The sequence below is a fragment of the Meles meles genome, chromosome 17, assembly GCF_922984935.1.
Source record: "Meles meles chromosome 17, mMelMel3.1 paternal haplotype, whole genome shotgun sequence".
NCBI classification, from domain to species: domain Eukaryota; kingdom Metazoa; phylum Chordata; class Mammalia; order Carnivora; family Mustelidae; genus Meles; species Meles meles.
Window position 1 is genome coordinate 41,744,616 of NC_060082.1, and position 23,666 is coordinate 41,768,281.

Here is a 23,666-nt window from a genome sequence, read left to right on the forward strand (position 1 = left end):
ATGTTAACATTTGATGAAGCAAGTTAAAGGTATGCAGAATTTCTTGGCACTACTTTTGAAGATTTTTTTCTAAATCTGAAATTATTTCAAAACGAAAGGTTTTTAAAAGTAAAAACAGCCATTAATTTTATTAACAATTTCCTAAGTCAGGAATTTCAGAAGGATTCAGCTGTGTGGTTTATCTCTGATCCACATGGTAGCAACTGGGGCACCTAAGGATGGAGATTCACTTCCAAGATGACTTCTTCATTCACATATCTGGCCCCTGGGTGATCCCGAGCCTGTGTTTCTTATGGATGACATCTTGTCCTGTGGGGCATTTCCTTTCTGTTTGGCTTCTTACAGCATGGGGTCTAAGTACAACTGTACTTACATGGCGGCTGGCCTTCCAGAGGGAGCACCCCAGGAGGTGGGGCATGGAAGCTTGTACTCTTAAGGTTTGGGTCCAGAATATGGGCGTGGCTTCACTTGTGCCATATTCTCTTGTTCAAAGCAGTAGCACAGTCTGCCCCGATCCAGGAAGCAAGGACAAAGACTCTAACTCTCAATGGGATAAATGTCAAAGAATGATGATCATCCTTCATTCATCACAGATGGCCAACCAAAGTCTTGTTGGAGTAGAGATGGAATTAGTGAAAAAACTATGGAGTTGCTTTGTTTTTTGTTTTGGGTTTGTTTGTTTGTTTGTTTGTTTCTGACAGACATAAGTTCTAGACCTGGGTTTATAATTTACTAAGAGAGGAATGTCTCTGGACCTCAGTTTCCTCATCTTTAAAATGGTAGCAGTGACACCTATGCCATGGAATTATTGAGAGAATTAAGTGAAAAATATATAGAAAGGGGCACATGGGTGGCTCAGTTAAGCATCTGACTCTTTTCCCCCCATTTTTTAAACTTTATTTTACTTATTTGTTTTTATTTATTTATTTGAGAGCAAGGGAGAGCAGAGGGGCAGAGGGAGAGGAAGAGAGAGAATCCACAGGCATATGCCAGGCCCCCGAGATCATGACCTAAGCTGAAATCAAGAGCCAGCCACTCAACCCACTGGTCCACCCAGGTTCCCCAAAAGTGTCAGACTTTTGATTTTGGCTCAGGTCATTATCTAAGGGTTGTGAGACCAAGCCCTGCCTCAGGCTCTGCACTGGGCATGGAGCCCGCTTGAGAGTCCCTCTCTCCCTCTCCCTCTCCCTCTGCCCCTCCTCTGTCTTTCTCTCTCAAAAAAAAAAAAAGACTGTGAGGGGCACCTGGGTGGCTCAGTGGGTTAAAAAGCCTCTGCCTTTGGCTCAGGTCATAGTCTCAGGGATCGAGCCTCGCATCAGGCTCTTTGCTCAGCAGGGAGCCTGCTTCCCCTTCTCTCTCTGCCTGCCTGTCTGCCTAATTGTGATTTCTCTCTCTCTGTGTGTCAAATAAATAAACTCTTAAAAAAAAAAAAGACTATGATAAGGAGATATGATAAGCAATAAATATGCAAACCTAATAATATATGCTAGCATTTACTAAGTACTTAGCAAGTGCTCAGTTCCTTTGATATGGTTTTTATATACTATTTCATTTAGTCCTTGCTCCTTCCTGGGATGGTAGGTGCCATGTTGTTTGGTTCAGAAGGAGCAGCACACATTTCCTCTGGTTTTAGCTGTGCTTGTCTGGTGGGCCTGCTGCATTTACCTTAGCCACTCCTGGTTTGATCATTTCTTGCTGCCTTGTTGTGAGGATTTCCATTTCCACATACTATTTATTTCCCTTTTGTTTTGATCCCGAAGGACCCAGGCGCTGACGCGCACTTGGCACTGTTTGGCACTCCGTCTTCAGCACTCGCTCTTGGCGCTGTCAGCGTAGTTTCTGACAGCTTCTACACAATCTGTCAGCCCCCTCTGAGCCCACAATTGCCTGCTCATCAGAGCCAAATGTTCCGTGTCTTTGTTTCAGTGAGTGCTTTGCTGTCAGCCTTTCTTCAGGCAGCATTGTGGGTGCCCCATTGTTGGCCGACCCAGGAACACAATGATCTGCACTTTGGAGAGATTATTTAATTTGGGGCAATTACTTGTAGGTGTTCTTCAAAGTGACGATTTTGCCAGGCTGTGATTGAATTATGAAACGGCAGCTTCCCAGTCAGTTAAGGAGCCACTTCTTCGTGCACACAAGACCGATCTCAGTCTGTTGTCACTGGAGGAAGGTGGTGACCCTTTTTGCCAGGGCACGCTGAGTCTTTATGGCCTCACATCCTGTAAGCAGTCAGCTGCATATGGGAAGTGTTTTGGATACGGGGCAAATAATAAGATTTGGTTTTGGTAGAAGTCACCTATTGTTAATCTTCCTTACCCTCTGCATTCAAAATTTACTTTAAATGGAAGGAATCACTTTAATCCTTTAGGAATTAGAGGGTCCATTAAATAACTCCAACTGAGGGATTTATTCATTCATTCGCTTCTTCACTGGGCTATCTTCTATAACTTGGCGGTTAAGAGAATGACTTCTAGAATTGCACTGCTTCGTTTAAAATCCATTTTGTAGCTGTGTGACCTTGGGAAATTTACTTTGACTAAGTTGTAGTGTGGATGGAAATTAAAATAGAATTAGGGTCATGGGATTAAATAAGGGCATGTTTTCACTGTGATTAATTCAGCTCTTGGCACATAGAAAATTTTCAGTGGATGTTGGCTCTTATTTATTATGTCGTACTTGGAGTTTGACCTTGTGCCATAAATAATAAGGAGCCATAACAATATATTTACTCGTTATTTTTATCCTTAATAGTTCTCCAGATGTTTTACTCTTTGAATCCTATTAGGAATGCTTGTTTACCCCTCAGTACCCAACAAATTGCTGCTGATTACATATTTCTGAAAATGGGAGGCACCTTGAAATGGACGACATCTTTTTCTTTTTAAAATATATTTTATCAGAGTGCTTGGGTGGCTCAGTTTGTTAAGCAACTGCCTTTGGCTCAGATCATGATCCTGAAGTTCTGGGATCGAGTCCCACCTCAGGCTCCCAGCTCCATGGGGAGTGTGCTTCTCCCTCTGACCTTCTCCCCTCTCGTGCTTTCTCTCTCTCTCAAATAAATAAATAAAATCTTTAAATAGATAGATATATATAGATATAGATATACATATACATATACATATATTTGGCACAGTTGATTAAGTGTCTGATCCTTGGTTTCAGCTCAGGTGATGGGATCGAGCCCTGCTCAAGCTCCACACATGTGGGGTTTGCTTAAAACTCTCCCCCCTACCCGCTCGCTCTCTCTCGCAAATAAATAAATAAATCTTTTAAAAAAATGTATTTCAATAAATATATTTCAATTCAGTTAGTCACCAGTTGGATCCTGTAAGAGTGGATGGACAATAAAGTAACAATAGAGGATTTAGTTCGTGGTAGCTTGGAAGAGTGAAGGGTTGTTCCCTAATAATTCACTTCATTGTTGGCTAAGAGTCTGAGGACCAAAGCTTACATTGACATTGTCATTTTAAAATCAGCCTGTGTGTGGTGCTGCACTTTTAAACTGACTGAATGTTGGCCTGTGGAAGGTTTCCATAATTCAGTGATACCTCTAAACATATTTCCAAATGAGAATAAGCCTTATTTAAAAGAAAATACCCAACTAAGGTTGCCTTCTTAAGAAAGTCTAAGTCTCCTCTTAAGAAATCAGGATACATTTTCTTTTTCTTTTTCTTTTTCTTTTTTAAGATTTTATTTATTCATTTGAGAGAGACAGCACAGGCAGGGGGAGTGGCAGAGGGATAGGGAGAAGCAGATTCTCCACCAAGCAGGGAGCCTGACACAGTGCTCAATCCGAGGACCTGGAGACCAGGACCCAAGCCAAAGGCAGACGCCCAACCATCTGAGCCATGCAGGTGCCCCCAGGGTACATTTTTCTAGTGAAATAAAGAATTTGGTAGAATAGCACATTTTCCCTGATTTCCAACAACTTAGTGGTCTGAAGTATCTTGTTTGTGTAGTCTGGCCACACTTTCCTATGTGAAGTCTTGTCTTTATTTTTATGGATAATGTCCAGAGCTTCGATAAGCAAATGAGGTCATATCTTATTACTCTGAAATGGTTTAAAGAGGTTACATATATAAATTATTTCTGGTAACTGAAAGGTACCTCTTTAGCTTCCCAAACTAGAAATTATCTTTTTATTTAAAACACACGCTGTGCTTCCTTCTTAAGCACAGTATTTTGAACGTTAATGCTGTTGGATTATCATTATGAACCAATGTAAACTATAGAAATTATTGGCTCCACTAAATGGGCCCAGACAACTATATGTTTTGTAACTTTTAGAAAAGTATTATCTTCTATTTCTGTCAGATCTAATAGTTTCGTTCTGACAGCTGTCTCTGTAGGCTGTTTGTCTCTAATCCCATCTACCAGACACTTTGTCTTTTACTTTGCTACTTTTGATATCTGTAAACTATAAAACCATATCACCAAAGTAAGTTGACATGTATATGAAATTAAAATTTGAATAAATTTTTGTGGTATTAGAGCTATTTTGATTATTCAGAGGTCTTTTTTTAAATTTCTAAGTTCTTAGTATTTTTCATAGGTCACTTGTTCATTAATTATTTGACTTTGAGATAATTGAAGAAAACGGTTTCTTACTGTGATTTGATGATGATTCTATAAACTGGTCTAGTTGGGTCCACAGGGAAAGGAATAAATCTCATAAACTTTGGGATAGCTAGTATAGTTTAATCATTTGGTCCTCAAATAAGCACTTACTATGTATATTATACCAGTACTGAATGGTGAAAATTCCCTTAAACTAGACATTAAAGTTTTAGGGGATCCTTGCCTTCTACTAAATAAACATTTTTGACCTTAGGCACATTCTGAAAAATGGAAATCACAATAGATGTTGGTAGAGAATTAGTGAGATTTCACTATTCCTCTGAAAGCAAAGAGTTTGAGAATATAGCAAAGCTGGTTGAACATGGAAGGAATTTGGGAGGGAGAAGTGGGGTGGCAGACTGATTTAGGAGAAAGGACCAGAGCATGGTAAGGATTAGAGAACTGGAGACTAGAGGGGCTTACATTTTTAAGCAGTGACTAGAAAAACAAGATCCAGAGACATTGTGGACTTAGTCCTACTGGCAGGTTGATAAGCGTTCAGGTTGTAACAGTTCACCACTGCCAGGCAGCTCTGACGTGGGGTGGGGTAGGTGGGGCAGGCCTGCAGGTTTAGACTGAAGGTTTGGACAGCAGTGGGCAGCAGCTAGTAGATGAGGAAGCCAAATTTGGGGGGCACCGGGCTGGCTCAGTCAGTGGAACTTGCCACTTTTGATCTCAGGGTTGTAGGCTCAAGCCCCACATTGGGTGTAGAAATTACTTAAAGTCTTGAAAAGAAAAAAAATTTTTTTGCTTAATATTAACCCAAGTTTTTTGATCTATAATAGTCTTCCTTTTTCTAATTGTTAAATTGTGATCAAGACTAGTCCAGACTCATTGCATTGTGTGGTAATGATCTGTGTTGATTTGGTTTTGTCTCTTGGCCTTGTTATACTTCCTCCTGCTTTTGGTTTCTTAAAGAATTAACTGAATAAACCCTAAACCTCCAATGAAATATTTTGTATTTCTCATTCATCCCTTCTTCCATTAAATCATATTTTAGGTAGGTGACTGTGAAAGATCAGCAGATTATAACAAGAATTCACTCTGAGTACCTAGTCTTAATCCTCACTTCTGATTTTGGAGACAGGAAAAAGATGGTTTGTTACAAGTTCTCTGTGTAATACACCTGGCACAAGCTCTGTATCCAAAAGGCAGGCAGACTGTGTCTGTGACTGAGATGAAGAGGGCACGTGTAGAGACCCTGGTGTCAACTCATACTTGAAAGATCTTTCTTCCCATGTATGATGACCATCATGGCAAGGAAAGAGCATGGCAACTTTGTTTCTGATTGTGTCATCTTGAGCATTTAAAATTTCCTATATTTTGAATTTAACATCTCAACAGCTCTTCAGAGTCACTGGGCTGAACTCAGAGCTCAAAATTCAGTTCCAGGATATCTTCTAAACAAACTGTTTGTGTATTCCTAAAGAGATATTTGGTTTTCCGCAAGAAAAAAAGGAAAAGAAAGTCTAACACATAGCCCCTAATTACACCTCTAGTTGTACAAATACTATTTGAAAGCAAACACTAAAATAGTAAGAACAGTAGTGGAAATCCAGTGTGATGCTTACAACTCCCCTCACACAATCTGTCCCAGTTATCAGCAACACTGTTCCGTTTTGTTTTGTTTTGTCTGTTGCTGGCCATTTAACCAAGATGTACATATTGGGACTTGGGAATTTCAATTAATAATGTTACACTTCTGCATCACGGCCACCTTGATCAAAAAACTGAACTTTCACAAACTGTAGACCCATGAAGATAATCCAGAAATTGAAGGAAAAATAGTTTAGTGAATAATTGATTGAAGGATTGAGGGAAAGTAATTTATTGTAGAAACAACAATTTTATGTGAACATTAAGTAGCACCAAAAATTTGCAGTAAGCCTGTCAGAGAAGGAAAGTACCTTTCAAAAAAAAAAAGAAAATCTCATGGTTTATTACTGTATGTGAAGATGAAAGCAAGTAGGGATTTTAGTAAAGATGGATGGGAAAATACTGACTAAAATAATGATTTATGTAGCAATATTAACTTAGACTCTTTTTCTGTTTCAGGGTTTGAATATAATCTTTAATGTAGCCTTGGCTCTCCTAAAGGTAAGTCTGTTTTGATCTTGAAATTGGGCAAAATTCAAATTAGCCTTTGACTGGGTCTAGATTCTTGAATTCCAAAAAAGACTTCCCCGAAAACCCTGATTCTCCTCCCATCCTTTGTTGTTTGTTTCTTTACTTTTCTTATAATCTATTTAATTTTGCTATCCCAGCACTCCTTTCAGTAACATGTAAGGTGGTTTTCATTCATACGAGTTGGATGATGTAAGAGAAAAAGTTAAAAACTGTTTTCTGTCAGAATGATGCCAGCCTTTTTCTTAAAATACTTCTTACCACAATAACATCCCTGGAGGTACCTAAACATAGAATTGAATTATTAGAAAGCTTTTATAGTGTACCGACTAAAAAAGAAACTGCTACATTTCAATTTGCACTTCGACAGCTAGAGATTTACAAGACACTTTAGAATTCAATTATAATTACCTTGTTGAATTTTATATCAACGTATCAGTGGAGCTTTAACAGTGTGGTAACAGCAAGACATTTGCTGCAAAATTGGTGAAAGTAATCCAGTCAGTTTTTGTCTTTCAGTCAGAGGTGACATTGTTACTTAAAGCGATAATTGCCTTATTTATTTAAAACAAAATGCAGGCCCACCTCTTCCCAGTAAAACATAGTTGTTAAAACTGCAGACTCTGGACCCAGACAGCTTCGTTTCTAATTTCAGCTCTGGTGTGTGACCTTGGGTAAATTACTCTAAGTGCTCAGACTCTGAGTTTTGAGATAATAATAGAAACTAATTTATGGAATTGTTGTAAGAATTCAGTACGATGATACATAAAAAATAGTTAACATAGTGTCTAGAAATTTTTATTGCCTAATAAATGCTAGCTATCATTATTGTGACTACTCTTGTATTCACAAGGCAAACTCACTTTCTAGATTCCCCATCATTCTTCCAATTTCCCAAAAGAGAATGACTGGAGGTCTTCAGAGGGCTGCTTGGTATTTTAGGAGAGCCTCTGTACTTAAATACCTTGATCCAGAACCAAGACAAGACATATATGAGTCCAATGTACATCAAGAAGTGGGGTGTACGCCTCGCCTCTTATTCTGTTAAACATTTGTGTTTTGTGACGTTCATAAATTGTAGTTTAAATTGTTCATTAAATCGTTTGGAGTTTAGATGTGAACAATTCTTATACCAAAGTTATTTTAGAAGTTAGGAAGATATTTTTAAAATTTTCAGTAAAATAATAAAAATATATGTGTATGTATGTTTTAGTGAAGTCCTGGATCTCTACCTCTAATTTTTTTTGTTGTTGTTGGGATGAATTAAAACTTTCTAAGATGCTTTTCAGTATAGGGCTGGAATGAGACTTTTAGAATGCCTAAGCAGTGACAGTATTATGTAATTCAGACTAAAAACAATACTTTGTCATAAAGGAAGTGTAAGAAGGAAGTCCAACAAAGTGATGATTTTTCCTATCATGTCTAATTTGTTTTTAAGCCTCAGTTACTATCCTTCCCAAAATGCAACTTCCTCATTTTTTTGGTGACTCTTCTTTACTGGTGCTCTCAGCACACACTTAGTCTGTCTTTTGGGTTAACCCCAGATTTCCTGTCTGGATATTGGAGCTTTAGTCAGCGTAATACTGTATCTGTCTGAGAAATTAGCTTCCTGATTGACAGATTTTTTTGGTGTGATTGCATTTTTACTCATGTTAACCCAGTATGGCCTTTGCAGAGGACATTCTCGGGCCACTGGGCAGAAAGACTTTTGAATCCTCTCTAGAAATACATGGGTGCTCACCTAGTATCTTGCAGAATTTGCCTAGTTAGAGAAGATTAAAAGGAGAGCTTTGTCACTACTATTGGGAGATTTATATCCCTTCCTTGTCTGAATCCGGGAGCTGACCCCACCAGAGACGGTATATATAGGCTGATTGAAGTGTACCAAATTGATCTGATTGCCTCCACCCGGAAAAAGAATATCCCAAAATATGTGAAACTGACTAGCATTTAGCTTCTAATCTAATAAGCCACATAGAAGAATGTATATTTATTTACATAAAAATAACAAACTTACGGGTAGTTCAAAGAGCTTATGAATGCAGCATAAGTAATCCATTCGCATACATTAAATGTCCAGATGTTACTTGTAAGAGAGCTGTGGATTATGTTAACCAGAGAAAACTACTTCATTCTCTCCTGCAGTTTATAACTGAGGGAGCCAAGGCCTCAGGTTGCTTAAAGTCTTTAGTCTTAGTAATGGCAAAGCTGGATTTATTATATTTTTAAACAGCATAAATATAAGTGAAGGTCTCTGTTGCTCAGTATGATTTAAAGACACCTGCTTTCTGAATGGGAGCCGCTTTCTTTTGGGTTAGAAATAGTCTGCCAAGGAACTAGAAAGCCATTGAGCTAAAGGAATGGTTCATTATAGTAGGCGATATCATCAGATCATGTAGGATATTGGCAGTGTCCATCATTTCTCCCAATCTAATTCATTTGCTATATGAAATAGTCTATAGTCACCATGTATAGCATATTATAATAGATTAGAGATGATCACTCAGAATTATTCTTAGCCACTTCATGTTGCCAGAGAATTTTTTATCAGAATAGATTCTTTGCAGTCAAACAATTGTCAAAAGTTAGTGACAGGGGTGGGGGCACCTGGGTGGCTTAGTCAATTGTCTGTCTTCAGCTCCAGGTCATGATCTCAGGGTCCTAGAATCAAGCCCCTCTTCGGGCTTCCCACTCAGTGGTGAGTCTGCTTGTCTCTCTCCTTCTGCCCCTCCTCCTGCTTGTGCTGTCTCTGTCACTCTCCCAAATAAATAAATAAAATCTTAAAAAAAAAAAAAAAGGTGTATGACAGGGGTTGCCTGGCTGGCCCAGTTGGTGGAGGATATAACTCTTGATCTTGGGGTTGTGATTTCAAGCCCCACATTGGGTGTAGAGATTACCTTAAAAAAAAAAAAAAGTAAACGATGGAATGTTTTTCTCCCCCCTCCTCCCAGCTCATTTTGTGTCTTATTACAGAGATAAAGAAAACCCACTCATAATTCCATCCCTAGAGGTAACTGTAATAAAAATTCATTATAAAATCTTCCTCCCATGCATTGGTCTATGAATATATAAGCATTCATTAGCTTTGTACATTTCTGTGTACATATATATTTTTAATATGGGCTTGAGGATTGTAATTAAGAAGGTGGGAGATAGGAGATAAACCCAGAGGAATAGTGTATGAAGATGAACATATTATTTTCTTTCAAAAAATGCTGATGAACAATACTCTTTTTCATTTACTAATATGTTGTGACTATCTTCTGTGTCACTACAGCCATGTCGTGATTAAAAGCATGGATGCTGGAGCCAGACCACTTGAGTTCAAATCCCATCTCCCACAGTTTATGTTGCAATCTTAGATAAATTACCATTTCCCTATCTTTAAAATGGGGATATTAGTAATGTCTGTCTCATAGGATTGTTAGGGTTTAATGATTGGTGCCTGGCAATTTGTAAGTATGAAAATCAGTGCACCCAGGAATGGTTATTACACATAGAGCTGCCTTAGCTTTTTTAATCACTGATTAGTATCTTATTGTGTGTACCATAATTTTACTTAGCCAGTTTTATATTTAATTTTTATGGGCATTTGTTTCCAGACTTCTCCTATTAAACAAACATCCTTAAATTTCCATCTTTGCATACTTATTTAATGATGTCTTTTGGATAAACTTTGAGGATGTCATTGCTGGGTCAGACTGCAATCACATTTGAATTTTTGATGGACATTGCCAAGTTGCTTTCTACTAGCGATATGAGAGTGCATTTTCTCCATACTCTTGAAAAAACAGAATTTCTAAATATGTGCTTTTATGGACAGTGAAAGCAAGTTGTAAAACAATGCAGCTTAAAAAGTAAGTTATGATACTAATTTGTGGCATTGTAATAAACAAAATACTTCAGACAGTTCTGAAGAGTCCCATGTTCTTCCATTTGGGAACATCTAGTTTTTTTGTTGTTGGTGGTGGTGTTTTTTTTAGGGAAGCTAGTTGATCATGGCTAAATTTTAGAAGAATGATCCCTAGCTTGGATGAGCTTTTATATTACATAAAAGTTCTTGAAGCATCTCTTTGATGGTTTTGGCTTTTCAACCTCACCACTGTGGTTTTTTCCTTGCCATTTTATTGAAGTTTTTGTTTGCTTGGTTGGTTGGTTTTTTGTGTGTTTTTTGGTTTGTTTGTTTGTTGTGTTTTGTTTTGTTTTGTTTTTTGAGGGGGCAGGGAAGAACAGAGGAAGAAAGAAAAAAATCTTAATCAGGCTCCATGCCCAGTGCACAGCCAGCACAAGGCTCAATCTCAGGACCCTGAGATCATGACCTGAGCCAAAATCAAGAGTTAGACACTTAAACCATCTGAGCCACCCAGGCACCCCGTATTGAAGCTTTTTCGATGGAGTCACTAACAAAATCAGTGGACATGTTTCCATTTTTATCTTACCTGATTTCTCAGCAGTTATTCAAAGAGCATAAAGACATAACACTTCCCCTTTTCTGAAACATTCTCCCATGGCTTCTGTCTTATTTTTTATCTCCCTCTCATCTTCTCATTTTACTTTTGTTTGCTTTGTTTTTTTCCTCTAGTCATTAACTTGGAGTTTCTCAGAGCTCTGGCCTCTAGGAACTCACTTGCTGCTTCTTCCTTGGCTGATCTTGTTCATTTCCCTGCTTTCATCTATAAATGTTCATTCTCATCTTTATATTTACCCCAGATCCAAATATTTGGCCATGGACTTACATGTCTGCTTGGACATTTCAGAGGCACATCAAATCCAAAAGCCAAAGCTGCACTGATAACACCCTCCCAGCCCTTTGCCTCCTCCAGTAATCCTCACCTCAATGAAGGCACTACCCAGCTGCTCAAAGGAGAAACCCACAAGTTATCCTTAATGTTTTTCTTTTCTTAATCCCCTACTGGCAATCAGCTAATGTTGATTCTACTTCATAAGAATTTTTAGAATCTTCCCATTTTGGTGGTTAGGCTGCCACACCTTCTGACCTGGACTGTTGCAGTGACCTCTTTCAGTAGTATAGTATTGAACACCTACCAAGTGCTAGGCACTTTTCTAGGCCCTGGAGATAAAGTATTGCTAAGGAAGGATCCTGCATTCTCAGAGCTTGTGTTCCGATGAAGGACAGATAGTACTTAAAAAAACATAGTTGTGTTAGCATATGTTGAGGTTTCTGAAGGAGAATGATGTTGATGCAGAGTGATGGGAGCTCCCTTCTTTCAATTGTCAACGAAGGTGATCTGAGGGATGGTATTCGAGCTGATAATTGAATGCAAAGAAGTAGCTAGCATGCCAAAATCTGGGGAATGAGACTTCTAGGCAGAAGAAGCAAATATGAAAGCCTTAAAGAGGATTTTTATTGGATTAAGAAAGTGAAAGAAAGTCTATGGCTGGAGTGTGATGGATAAGAGAAGATGGTGGCTTAGACTTGGGTGTTAGTAGTGGAGCTGCGAGAAAGGGATGTCTGCTCTTTCTCCAGCTGCTCATGACCACTGTCCTAGCCAGTCCCACATTGTCACCAGAGAACCCTGTATTTTGTTTTGTTTTTAAAGATTTATTTATTTGTTTGAGAGAGGGGGAGAGGCAAAGAGAGAGGAAGAGAGAATCTTTAAACAGACTCCATGCTGAGCGTGGAGCCCAATGCTGGGCTTGATTCCCATGACCCTGAGATCACGACATGAACCGAAACCAAAAATCGGATGCTTAACGAACCGTGCTACCCAGGCGCCTCCCCCCCCCCCCCGCCCAGAGTATTGTTTTTATTTTTATTTTTATTTTTTTATATTTTATTTATTTGACAGAGAGAAATCACAACTAGTCAGAGAGGCAGGCAGAGAGAGAGGAGGAAGCAGGCTCCCTGTGGAGCAGAGAGCCCGATGTGGGGCTCGATCCCAGGACCCTGGGATCATGACCTGAGCCGAAGGCAGAGGCTTTAACCCACTGAGCCACCCAGGTGCCCCCAGAGTATTGTTTTTAAAACAGATTTTATTATTCACTATTGAACAAATATTGACCAAACGCCTATTCAGCAATAGACACTATTCTGTGTACTTGACTAGATCAATGAGCTAGAATAACAAAAATACTTGCCTCCATCAGCCTATGTTCTAACAGTATACAGTTAATAAACAAGAAACATAACATATATAAATATTGTATATGAAAAGTAATAGTGTGTGGGAAAAAGGAAAAATACAGCAGAGTAAAGGGACCTCTGGGTGGGTTATTGCAGTGCTAAATAGGGTAGCTAGGGTTAACTGGGAATCTTTTTCTTGATTTGTCTCTATCTTATGTTTTTCCTTTGTTTCTTAAATTAGACATGAGTGAAATCATATATTTGTCTTTCTCTGACTTATTCTGCTAAGCATTATACCCTTGAGATCCATCCATGTCATTGCAAATGGCAAGATTTCATTCTTTTTTATGGCTGAATGATATTCCATTGGGGTGTGTGTGTGTGTGTGTGTGTGTGTGTGTACCACATTTTTTCTTTTTTAAAAAAAGTGTTTATTTAAATTCCACTTAGTTAACATGCAGTGTAATATTAGTTTCAATACAGTAGTGATTCAGCATTTCCGTACAACAGCCGGTGCTCACCATCAGTGTCTCCTTAATCCCCATCGCCTATTTCACCCATCCCCCTCCCACCTCCCCTCTGGTAACCATCAGCTTGCTTTCTATAGGAAAGAGTCTGTTTCTTGCTTTGCCTCTCTCTCTTATTTTTTTCCTTTACCCATTTGTTTTCTTTCTGAAATTCCACATATAAGTGAAATCATGTGGTGCTTGTCTTTCTCCAACTGACATATTTCACTTAGCATAATAATTTCTGACTCGATTTTTTTGTTGTTGCAAATGGCAAGATTTCATTCTTTTTTTGATGGCTGAGAAATAGTCCAGTGTGTGTGTGTGTGTGTGTGTACATGTGTGTGCACTACATCTTCTTTATCCATTCATCAGTCAATGAACACTTGGACTACTTCATAACTTGTCTGTTGTCTATAATGCTGCTGTAAATACCAGTGTGTGTTTGTATATTCCTTTGAATTAGTATTTTTGTATCCTTTGGTAAATACCTAGTAGTTCAGTTGCTGGATCCTAGGATGGTTCTATTTTTAACTTTTTGAGAAACCTCCATACTGTTTTCCACAGTGGCTGCATCAGTTTGCATTCCCACCAACGGTGCAAGAGGGTTCCCCTTTTTCCACATCCTTATGAACACCTGTGATTTCTTGTGTGGTTGATTTTAGCCATTCTGACAGGTGTGAGGTGACATCACATTGTAGTTTTGGTTTGCATTTCCCTGATGGTAAGTGATGACGAGCATCTTTTCATGTGTGTGTTGGCCATCGTTTTGTCGTCTTTAGAGAAATGTCTGTTCTTATCTTCTGTTAATTTTTTAATTGGATTATATGTTTTTTGGGTGTTGAGTTTTATAAGTTTGTTATATATTTTGGATGCTAACCCTCTATCCCTTTATCAGATGGGTCATTTGCAAATATCTTCTCACACTCCGTAGGTTGCCTTTTAGTTTTGTTTATTGTTTCATTCACTGTGCAGAAGCTTTTTATTTTGATGTAGTCCCAATAGTCGATTTTTGCTTTTGTGTCCCTTGTCTCAGGGGACCTATCTAGAAGAAAGTTGCTATGGCCAGTGTCAAAGAAGTTACTGCCTTTGTTCTCTTCCAGGATTTTTATGGTTTCATGTCTCACATTTAGGTGTTTTGTCTATTTTGAATTTATTTTTGTGTATGGTATAAGAAAGTAGTCCAATTTTCCCACTGCCTTTTGTTAAATAGATGTTCTTTTTTCTATTGGATATCCTTTCCTGCTTTATCTAAGATTAATTGACCATGTAATTGTGACTTCATTTCTGGGTTTCTATTCTGTTCCTTTGATCTATGTGTCTGTTTTTGTGCCAGTACCATACTGTTTTGGTTACTACAGCTTTGTAATAATGCTTGAAGTCAGGAATTATGATGTCTCTAGGTTTGTTTTTCTTTTTCAAGATTGCTTTGGCTATTCAGGGTCTTTGTTGTTCCATACAAATTTTAGCATTGTTTGTGCTAGCTCTGTGAAAAATATTATTGATGTTTTTATAGGGATTGCATTAAATATGCAGATTGCTTTGAGTAGTGTAGACATTTTAACAATATTTTTTTTTCCAGTCCGTGAGCATGGACCATCTTTCCAATTCTTTGTGTCATCTTAAATTTCTTTCATTGGTGTTTTATAGTTTTTGGAGTAAAGGTCTCTCACTTCTTTGGTTAGGTTTATTCCTAGGTGTCGTATGGTTTTGGGCATGATTGTAAATGGGATTGATTGCTTAATTTCTCTTTCTGTGACTTCATTATTGGTGTGTAGAAAGACAATAGATCTCTGTACATTGATTTTTGTATCCTGTGACTTTAGTGAACTCGTTAGTTCTAGCAGTGTTTTGGTGGAGTCTTTTTGTGTTTCCCATATATAGTATCATGTCATCTGCAAATAATGGAAGTTTTTCTTCTTACTTACTTATTTGGATGCTTTTTATTTCTTTTTGTTGTCTGATTGCTGTGGCTGGGACTTCCAGTACCACACTGAATAAAAGTGGTGAGAGTGGACATGCTTGTCTTGTTCCTGACCATAAGGGAGAAACCCTCACTTTTTCCCATTAAGAATGATGTTATATATGTTATTTTGTGTACATGTGCCTGGTGCACATGTGAAAGAATTTCTGTGTGATAGCTATTTCAAGAGGCATGTCATCATTAGATCATAGATTGTGCTACAAACTATTGATTGACCCCATCCTGAGGTTACCTAGGGAAGTCTAGGTTGACTGGCGCCCCTGGGCAGTTGCTTCCAACACTAGCTGCTACCTCTCATTCTCCTTATGGGGGTGCCACACTAAAATGGAACCTGATACGTAACTCTGTATTTCCCTTCGGTTATGAGCACACACTAAAACATGTCTTCATTATCATATCCTCAGATGCTCTGGGCCTCATCACAAAGGGCTCTATCACCTGGACATCTACTTTAACTGACTGCCAAGGGAGCCATTGTCCATCATAGATGAGAGTCCTTGTAGCTGCTTGGAGCTCTGGTTCCAGGCGGCCAAGGAGCACAGCCTCCCACTTAGGAGAGATTAGTTAAGAGCAGGGGACTGTGGGGAATCTAGGTGGTATGCTGAAATCAGTGGCTTCAGATATCAAGTAGTTTTGTTAATTTGTGGCTGATAGACACTTTTACTAGCATGGAGACTTTTTTTTTTTTTAATTTATTTTTTCAGCGTAACAGTATTCATTCTTTTTGCACAACACCCAGTGCTCCGCATGGAGACTTTATTACAAGTGGCTTTCTAAATATTAGGGCTTCTTCATTATTCTGAAATACTTGACATATCAATGAGTTCTCTAAAAAGATAAAACTAATACTACTCCCAGACATACTTTAGAGATACTGTGTGTTTGGTTCCAGAACACTACAATAAAGTGAGTAGTGCAAAAAAAAAAAAAAAAAACCCAACCAACAACAAAACAAACCAAACTAAACCAAAACAAACAAACAAAAAACCTTAGTGGTGTTTTTTTCACCGATGGCCTTTATTCTGTTGAGATTTCCTCTAAACCTACTTTCTTGAGGGTTTTTATCATTAATGGATGTTGTGCTTTGTCAAATGCTTTTTCTGCATCTATTGAAATTATCATATAGTTCTCTTTTCTCTTACTAGTGTGATATATCACGTTAATTGATTTGTGAATATTTAGCCCCCCTTCAAGCCGGGAATAAATCCCACGTGATTGTGGTGAATGATTTTTTTTTTTAATGTATTGTTGATTTCAGTTTGCTAGTATTTTGTTGAAAATTTTTGTATATGTTCATCAGAGATATTGACCTGTAATTCTCTTTTCTGGTGTGTTTATCTGGTTTTGGTTTCAGGCTAATACTAGCCTCATAGAATAAATTTGGAAGTTTTCCTTCCTTTTCTGTTTTTTGGAATAAGAAGAATAGGTATTAATTCTTCATTAAATGTTTGATAAAATTTGCCTGTAATGCTACCTGGTCCTAGACTTTTGCTTAATGGAGGTTTTCTGATTACTGACTCAGTTTCTTTGCTGGTTATCAGCATGTTCAAATTTTCTGTTTCTTCCTGTTTCAGTGTTTATAGATTGTATGATTCTAGGAACTGATCCATTTCTTCTAGGTTTTCTGGTTTGTTGGCATATTGTTTTTCATAATATTCTCTTATAATTGTTTCTATTTCTGTGATATTGGTTATTATTTCTCCTCTCTCATTTGTGATTTTATTTGGGCCCTTTATGGTTTCTGTTTGAAAAGTCTGGCTACAGGTTTAATCGATTTTATTAACTTTTTCAAAGAACCAGTCCGGATTTCATTTGATCTGTTCTGGGTTGTTTGTTTATTTGCTTGTTTTAATGTCATTTATTTTGGCTATGTTATTATTTCCTATCTTCTGGTTTTAGGCTATATTTGTTCGTTCTCTAGCTCCTTTAGGTGTAAGGTTAGATTTTTTATTTGAGATTTTTCCTGCTTCTTGAGATAGGCCTATTTGGCTATATATTTCCCTCTTGTGACCCATCTACTGCATCCCAAAGGTTTTGGACTATTGTGTTTCATTTTCATTTGTTTCCATGTATTTTTTAATTTATTCTTTGATTTCCTGGTTGACCCATTTAGTAGTAGGATGTTGTTTAAACTTTGTGTACTTGTGGTCTTTCCAGGTTTTTTTTCTTCTGGTTGACTTCTAGTTTCATAACATTGTGCTCAGAAAAGGTGCACAGTATGATTTCAGTCTTTTTGCATTTGTTGAGGCCTGTTTTGTGACCCAATATGTGATCTATTCTGGAGAATGTTCCATGTGCAACTGAAAGAGTGTGTATTCTGCTCTTTCAGTATGGAATGTTCTGAATATGTGTTAAATCCATCTGGTCCAAGTTATTGTTGCCTTGTTTATTTTCTATTTAGATGTGTCCATTGATGTAATTGGGGTGTTAAAGGCCTCTCCTATTATTGTATTATATCCAATAGTTCCTTTATATTTGTTATAAACTGTTTTATATATATTGGTGCTCTTGTGTTGGGTACATAAATAATTACAATTGTTCTATCTTCTTGTTGGATTGTTACCTTTATCATTATATAGTGTCCTTCTTTGTCTCTTGTTATAGTCTTTGTTTTAAAATCTGGTTTCTCTGATGTAAGTGTTGCTACTCTGGCTTTCTTTTGACATCCTTTTTTTGTGAGTTTGTTGACTAACTTTTTTTTTTTTACAGAAATATTCATTTTTACTGCTTTTGTGTTTCCTGCCTTTGTACTATCATTTTTGGTCTCTCCTTTCCACTTAAAGAAACCCTTTTAATATTTCTTGAAGAGCTGGTTTAGTGGTCATTAGCCCCTTCAGTTTTTGTTTGTCTAGAAACTCTTTATTTCTCCTTCTGTTTTGTTTTGTTGTTGTTGTTGTTGTTGTTGTTTTTAATGTTTTATTTGTTTATTTGACAGACAGTGATCACAAGTAGGCAGAGAGGCAGGCAGAGAGAGAGGGAGAAGCAGGCTCCCCACTGAGCAGAGAGCCTGATGCAGGGCTCAATCCCAGGACCCTGGGATCATGACCTGAGCTGAAGTCAGAGGCTTTAACCCACTGAGCCACCCAGGCACTCCTCTCCTTCTGTTTTGAATGTTAGCCTTACTGGATAGCATATTCTTGCCTGGAGGTTTTTCCCATTCAGCACTTTGCATATATTATGCGATTCCCTTCTGGCTTGCAAAGTTCCTGTTGAAAAGCCTACAGCTACCTGTATGGGTTTTCCCTTATAAGTTAATGACTTCTTTTGTCTTGCTGCTTTTAAAAGTTTTTCTTTATCATTAAATATCACAAATTTAATTACAATATGTTTGGTGTGGGTTTGCTTTTGTAGATTTTGTTGGGGTTTCTCTGTGCCTCCTGGATCTGGATATCTGTTTCCTTCCTAGATTAGGGAAGTTTTCAGCTATTATTTCTTCAAATAAATTTCCTGCCCATTTTTTCTCTCTTCTTCTTTTGTGACTCCTATAATATGAATTTTATTATGTTTGATGTTGTCACTGAGTTCCCTAAGTCTATTCTCATCTTGCCCAATTCTTTTCTCTCTCTTTTGTTCAGCTTGATTACTTTCCATTACTCTGTCTTCTAGGTCACTGATTTATTCATCTGCTTCTTCCAACCTGCTATTCATTCCATTAGGCATGTTTCTCACTTAGCTTATTGTGCCTTTTATCTCTGCTATGTTATTCCTTATCTCTGTGTTAAGGGTCTCACTCATGTATTTCACTCTTTTCTCAATCCCAATGAGTATCCCTATGATCATTGTTTTAAATTCTCTATCAGGCATGTTACTTACATCTGTTTCTCTTAGATTTCTTGTTGTGGTCTTGTCTTGTTCTTTCATATGGGATAATTTCTCTCTCTTCCTTTTGTGTGCTCTGTGTCTGTTTCTGTGTGTTAAGTAGTCACTCTGTCTTGTGCTCTTGAAAGTAGTAGTAGTAACTTTATGAAGATGAGTTCCTGGGGTGCCTGCCATGCAGTGTCCTCTGTCACTTCAGAGGAGTATCCTGTGTCTGTTGCTTATACCCTGCTGTTGTATCTGAGTCACTTTTCCTTTCAGTGCAGACAACCTCCTGTTGTGAGCTGTGCTTACTCTCTGTAGTGTTATTGAGACCCAGGCAGGCCAGTTCTCAGGGGGTGTGCCCTCTGGGGAACTTGGGAGCAGGCCAGAAGGGTTAGCAAAATTTACACTGGGCCAGTAGTTCTATGCTGGATTCCTGGAAGTGTTGCAGCCCTTGGGGGCTGCACGCTGGGAAGTGGGGTGGGGAGTGCAGCAAGGGCACAAGGCTGGGCATGACGCACAGTGATGGCTGGGCACAGCTGGTTCAATGCACAAAGGTGACTGGGGTGTACTGCTGGGTGCAGTGCGAGACAACAGCTGGGGTTACTCAGCTAGGTGTCTCACGCAACAGTGGCTGGGGATACAAGTCTGGGTGCCATAGTGGCTGTGTGCCCAGCAACTGAACAGGGCATATACATCGCTTTAGCAAAATTTTCCCTGAGCCTAGGGCTAAGGCTAGTGGCTTGGAGTGAGTGATCCTCAGGAGGACTTGTGGGCATGGCTCACTGCTGGGGGGTTTGGTATCTGTGGAGCTCCAATTCCCACAGGTGGCTCTGTGTGTATGCTGGGGAGCAGGGGAAGGTGGCATCTGCCAGCTCCCTTGTTTTCAGAGAAGTCCCCAACATGCCTTGAGGTCCATATAAACAGATCTGTCTCTTTTTTGCCCCCAGCATTGTATAAACTGCCACTTTTAGGGTGCCTTTCTGTACAGGCTGCTGTTTCTTTAAGGGTGGCAACCCAGCTGTCACTCACCCTCCTGGCTCACCCGTGCTGAATCAGCAGACTTTTAAAGCTCCAAGTCCCACAGGTTTTAAAAACTCAGAATTCAGCCCCTCTGGTTTCTAAAGCCAAACATTATGGAGATTAGTCCTCCCCTGGTGAGCTCCCTAGTGTGACAGACTATTTGTTTCTCTACTCCCTTGGCAAGCACAGCTCCCTCCCTCTTGCAAGCAGCCTCCTTCCACATTTATGACCTTCATAACCTTTCAGATGCAGATTTTTCTCTATATTTAGTTGTGGAGTTTGTTCTGCTAGTCTGGATCACTCTCCAATTTATTGACTTGGATGTGAGTGAGATCTAGTTGAAAACGTGGGATGCCGTGAGCTCAGGGTCCTCCTGTTCTGCCATCTTCCCAACTTCCCGACATTTCTTCATCTAAGGTTTTTGTAACTTTAGCTCTTACATTCAAGTCTGCGGTCCACTTTGAATTTATTTTTGTATATGAAGCGAGATGGGGTGTTGGACTGGATGGTCATCCTTTCTCCCCATCCAAAATTCTTTTGTCAAAATCTTAACCCCTAATGCCTCCAACTTGCTGTATTTGGAGATAGGGTCTTTAAAGAGGTATTGAGGTTAGAATGCCATCATTAGGATGGGCCCTCATCCAATAGGACTGGTATCCTCATAGGAAGAGGAGACAAGGACACAGGAATGATCATGTGAACACACAGGGAGAAGACAGCCATCTGCAGGTCAGGGAGAGAGGCCTCAGAAGAAACCAATAGTGCTGACACATTGGACTTCTAGCCTCCAGAATTGTGAGAAAAAATTAATTTCTGCTATTTAAGTCACTCATTCTGTGATTCTTTGTCATGGTACCCCTAACAAATATAGTAGGAGTACAGCTTCATTGTTTAGCATGCAGACATCTGGTTGTCCCTGTAAATTTGTTGACAAGACTGTTCTTTTCCCATTGAATTATCTTGGTATCATTATCAAAAATTAATTGACTATCAGCCCATGGTTTTATTTCTAGCTCTCTATTCTACTGATTTTTGTCTATCCTTATGCCAATATCACACTGTCTTGATTACTATAATTTTATAGTAAGTTTTGAGATCAGGAAGTGTGAGTCCTCCAAATTCGTTCTCCTTTTTCAAGATTGTTTGGCTGTTTTGGTCCTTTGCATTTCCATATGAATTTTAGAATCAGTTTGTCAATTTCTTCAAAAGAAAGGAAAGAAAAGAAAAAGGAGGAAAGAGAAGGAAAGATTGGGAGTTTGATAGGAATTGCATTGAATCTTTAGCTCAACTGGAGAGTAATGCCATCTTAACAATATTATTTATCTTCCAATCTATGAACACAGGATGTTTTCCCATTTATTTAGGTTTTCTTTAATTTCTTGAAACAATGCTTTCTAGTTTTCAGCATATAAAAGTCTTGCACTTCTTTAGTTAAATACATTTCTAAGTATCTGTTTGATGCTATTGTAAATGGGATTTTAATTCTATTTTAGATTCTTCATTATATAATCTAAAATTACGATGGTTTTTCTATACTGATCTTGTATTCTCAAACCTTGCTGAAGTCATTTTTAGCTCTTGTGTGTTTGTGTGTGTGTGTGTGTTTCTTAGGTATTTCTTTTCTTTTCTTTTTTTAAGATTTTATTTATTTGACAGAGATCACAAGTAGGCAGAGAGGCAGGCAGAGACAGAGAGGGGGAAGCCGACTCCCTGCTGAGCAGAGAGCCCTATGTGGAGCTTGATTCCAGGACCCTGAGATCATGACCCGAGCTGAAGGCAGAGGTCTAGCCCACTGAGCCACCCAGATGACCCTCTTAGGTATTTCTATATAAAAGATCATATCATCTGTTAAGTAGAGCTGGTTTTACTTCTCCTTTTCCAATCTGGATACCTTCTGTTTCTTACCTAACTGCAAGAACAATTTTCCCTTCCCTTTCTGCTGGCGTTGGGAAGAAGGGTCAATTCTTGGCCCAGCCGCTCTCTCCCTGAAGGACCATATTTGAAGCCATACAGAGTTAAAGAAGAAGAAGTGAAGAGCAAAACGCCTTGAAAATGGAAAATGGATTTCGGTTCTCCCTAGTCTTTGATTCACCAACTTGGGTTAAATGTTCTTGTTTCTGTGCTTGAAGATGGTGACGCAAGGAAGGGCTGATACTGGGACTTTTGTTTCTGCAGCTGCTATTCAGGTTTCAAAATCAGAAGTCTAAAGACCGGAGCGGGGGGGGGGGGGGGGGGGGGGCGGGGGCGGCGGGGAAATGGAGCGACTATAAACCTTTTGGATTTGCATAATTTTTGTATGTTTCATTAGTTTTTTAATTTCCATGAAGGAATGCCTATTGTCCTGTTGGTGGCAGTAGAATACTACTGCTGTGGAAATAGACTCTGAGAGGCTGGCACTTCAATTCTTCCCTTCTGGTTGGTATTCCTTTATATTGGTTTCCCCTTCCAACATGATTTGTTGTTTGAATGTTTAGTTTCTTTTTAGCTTTTTTCCGTGTATCCTCAGCTCAATGATAGGGTGGTTTTAGGGTGCTACCTAATAAATACTTAAACAACCAATGTAATTAGGGGTGCAAGATAATTGAGGAATTTTATTTTTATTTTTTATTTTTTTTTAAAGATTTTATTTATCTGTCAGACAGAGAGAGTACACACAAGCAGGCAGAGAGGCAGGCAGAGAGAGAGGAGGAAGCAGGCTCCCCGCCGAGCAAGGAGCCCGATGTGGGACTTGATCCCAGGACCCCAGGATCAGGACCTGAGCCAAAGGCAGCGGCTTAACCAACTGAGCCACCCAGGCATCCCGAGGAATTTTATTTTATTTTTTAAAAGATTTTCTTTCTTTATTTGACAGAGAGAGAGCATAACCAGGGGGAATGGCAGGTGGAGAGGGAGAAGCAGGCGCCCCACGAGAAGGGAGTCCGATGTGGGGGCTCGATCCCAGGACTCTGGGATCATGACCTGAGCTGAAGGCAGCTCCCTAACCAACTGAGCTGTTCAGGCTTCCCAAGATACCCGAGGAATTTTAAAGTTCCAGAAATAATACATTTTATGGATTAGGGATCTATATCAGGAAAACAAAAGTGTATCATCACAGTACCATGCATATATTATATAACACTTAAATTTGTTGAAGTAATTTCTCATTATTTATTTCTCATGAGACAATCCAAAATACTAGGGAAGAAGGATAGTTGGCTAATCATGTCATGTCCACATTGTCAGTAATTCATTTGGACTTGACATGCCTAAGAAATATGAGATCACTTGACAGAGATAAGAACAATAGAATCCATTGTCCCCCTTTCCCTATGTCTGTGAGAAAACTAAGTAATTTTAGCACAGACTCATTCAAGCTTTTCTCTCTTTTACTTCAAAGTTTCTCTTCATTTGTGTCCTTCTCTGCTATGTTCCTATCTTTAATGAAGGTATGCTCTGTCTTCATTGCAAGGTTATTTCCCAGCTTGGGGCTTGAGCTTTCTTGCCTCCCTTTGGAGAAGCCCGTGATGGTTGTTTAGTTCACTTAGCC

At 38.8% G+C, this 23,666-nt stretch overlaps 1 protein-coding gene across 4 annotated transcripts in view; it reads left to right on the plus strand.

Annotated features, from left to right (window-relative positions):
• The window catches only part of RABGAP1L (RAB GTPase activating protein 1 like), a 762,787-nt gene that overhangs the window by 538,960 nt on the left and 200,161 nt on the right, over nt 1–23,666 (plus strand). For all 4 annotated transcript variants that reach the window (XM_045983134.1, XM_045983136.1, XM_045983137.1 and 1 more), the window contains exon 18: nt 6,676–6,717. In XM_045983134.1, the coding sequence (XP_045839090.1) occupies nt 6,676–6,717 (42 nt within the window). The remainder of the gene's footprint in view (nt 1–6,675; nt 6,718–23,666) is intronic.